The 2,621-nt window shown below is 60.1% G+C and overlaps 1 protein-coding gene across 1 annotated transcript; it reads right to left on the reverse strand.

Annotated features, from left to right (window-relative positions):
- Positions 1-301: 301 nt before the first annotated feature.
- On the reverse strand, positions 302-2,235 carry NKX2-8 (NK2 homeobox 8). The gene is made up of 2 exons (XM_005520415.2): positions 1,946-2,235; positions 302-846 (listed from the first exon to the last, which is right to left on the reverse strand). The coding sequence occupies exons 1-2, from the start codon at positions 2,109-2,111 to the stop codon at positions 302-304; spliced, it is 711 nt and encodes a 236-aa protein (XP_005520472.1). The 5' UTR covers positions 2,112-2,235.
- Between the last annotated feature and the right edge of the window lie 386 nt (positions 2,236-2,621).

Raw genomic sequence — 2,621 nt, forward strand, 5'->3', positions numbered from 1 at the left:
AGGAATCTCTCGAACTGGAGGAGGAGGAGAGGAGGTTTTACAAAATTCTCGCCTCACGCGGCATCCTCGCCCTCGGGTGAAGCCGGCGTAGGAGAGCGTGGCCCCGGACGGCTCGGTCCCATCCAGCTCGGTCCCGGCCAGCTGGGTCCCGGCCAGCTCGGTCCCGTTCTGCCGCCGCCCCGGAGCCGCGCTCCGCCCGGCCCGCCCGCGCCGTACCCCGGCGCCTTCCCCGCGCTGCAGCCCGGGGCTGGGGCGAGCCGCCCGTGGGATGAGTCCGGCCCCGGAGGGCTGAGTGCCGCTGTCACCATCCCCAGGAGACCACGGCGGGATGCGCTAAGTGCTGGTACGCGGGGAAGACGCCGAGGGCGGCGGCGGGCGGACAGGCTCGGTAGCCCTGCAGGGCGAGGGAGGCCTGGGCGCTGCATCCCGCCAGGGCACAGCCCAGCTTGGGGCGCGCTGGGGGTGCCGGAGGACTGGCGGGGCAGCCGCGGCAGGGCTCCCCGTCCCGCACCAGCACCGGCACCACCACCCGGCGCAGCAGGGCGGGCGGGCGCGGCTGGGGGCTGCCGGGGCCCTCGCTTCGCGCCCGCTTCATCTTGTAGCGGTGGTTCTGGAACCAGATCTTCACCTGCGTGGGGGTGAGGCTGAGCAGCCGGGCCAGCTGCTCCCGCTCCGGCGCCGAAAGGTATCGCTGCTGCCGGAACCGCCGCTCCAGCTCCAGCGTCTGCGCCTTGGAGAAGAGAACCCGCCGCTTCTTCTTCTTCTCCTCGGCCTCCGAGCCGCGGGCGGGGAGCGACCTTTGGGTGGAGTCGGGCAAACTCATCTCCGGGCCGCTCTCGTCGGAAGCTGGGGACAGCGAGTGGGTTAGAGAGAGGGAGCGGCCGGGGCCGGGGAGCGGGGCAGGCATCGAGGAGGCCGCCGAGAGCTGAAACGCCTCTCGCAGGGAGAGCCCCGGCTGTCTACAGGGCCGGATTAATGCCAACAGTCAACGAGAGATGTGAGCTAACCCCACGAAGACATTAAACCTAGCCCACGGGACGGAGCGGGCCGTTCTCCCGCGGGGGACACGCTTTTCCCGGCCGGCAATCCCCGCAGGGGCACGGCCGCTCCGCCGCGCACAGCCCGAGGACTGCGGGCTGCCAGCCCTCGTGTTCCCTGCGTAATGAAATAGGAACATGCGGCTGCCCCGTCCTTTCGTTACTGTTTTTCACTCGCAGCTCGATTACCTTAATATTTAACTTATCCCGGTGGTGTTCCCGCACCCATTCAAAGGACCATGTCCCGCTGCGCACACACGGCTATATAACAAACGCCTGTTTGGTGTATCTGCGGCACCAGTTATGTGTGCGAGGTGCGACCAATGTGCTGCACAGCTGGGTTTGCGAGCTGCAGCCTGCCCGCCGCCGTGGCAGGTGCATGGATATAGGCGCTCGGCGGCAGCTCGGGGAGGCGAGGCACCGGGGGGTGCTCAGATTTCCTCTGCCGAGCGTGGGGTGGCCTCAAACCCTCCAGCACAAAAAACCAGGATTTCTTGCAACAGTGAAACGGGGGTAAAAAAAATATCTGGGAAGCGGGCTGAAGCGATAAACGCACAGAGAGAGGTGAACGCAGCCTGAGGTTTTGGGTTCTGCTATAGCTGAGAACATCCACACACCTACCAAAATAAACCCCCCAAAAACCACAAAAAACAACCCAAAACCTCCCAAAATAACCCACAGGAAAAACCAAACCCTCTTTTCTGTCCTAAGATCGTGGCCGGGACATTCCTGCTGTTTCGTTGTTGCATTTCAGTAATATTTTATAAAATTCCCAGCCTCGATTCCCCCGGTCCTCTAGGCTATGTACACTGTCAGTTCACTGCTTCGCATCTTCCTCAAAGGAAGGGGGGAAACAAATGAAAGATAATTGTGCGGAGATGGCGAATTCCTGTCCGTTTTATACTCACAGGGATAGTGATTTCTGTCCGTTTCTATCCACCCTCGATACGGCGAGCCGGTGTAGTTCTCCGCTGAGTGGTGATGGTCAGAGGCTTGCTTTATGCTATGAGCATCATGCTCTGGTAAATCCAAAATGCTCCTCACTGTAAAACTGATCCTGCCAGATGTGGCCATGGTAGGTTGCGCACACTCCCCAAAAAAATACCACCCCAAACCGAACCCCCTTCCTTAAGAGCTGCGAGGAAAGGATTGCGTCCAGCTACTGGGGAATCTCTCGGCTCAAGAGGACCTTCCTTTCCATCGCCACCTAACCCCAAATATTAGTGTCGTTTACAGAGGTGTCCTGTTTATATAAACAGTCCTCCCCACTGCAAACACTGCCTGCTTTCAAACCGTCCCTGTCTATAGGATGCTAAGTACCTGAATTAGTCAAGTGCTAAAGCCCTAATGGGAGTAGGTGTAACCCCCCCTCCCGCCACCCCCATGAGAGAATAACCCGTTACCTCCCAAAGACAGCAGGAAACAGGCGTCATCATTACATATTCTGTCTGATTAGCCAAAAGTGGGGACAGATAATGGTAATTGTTAGCAGTGAATAACATCTTGGGTGGCATGTGGATGACCAACAACCACCCCCCTCCATCCGCCACCGAAGCCACCAGCGTCCCTTCTATCCGCAGACAA

The sequence above is a fragment of the Pseudopodoces humilis genome, chromosome 7 (genome assembly GCF_049639895.1).
Source record: "Pseudopodoces humilis isolate 2021_Gansu_Grassland_sample_001 chromosome 7, ASM4963989v1, whole genome shotgun sequence".
NCBI lineage: Eukaryota > Metazoa > Chordata > Aves > Passeriformes > Paridae > Pseudopodoces > Pseudopodoces humilis.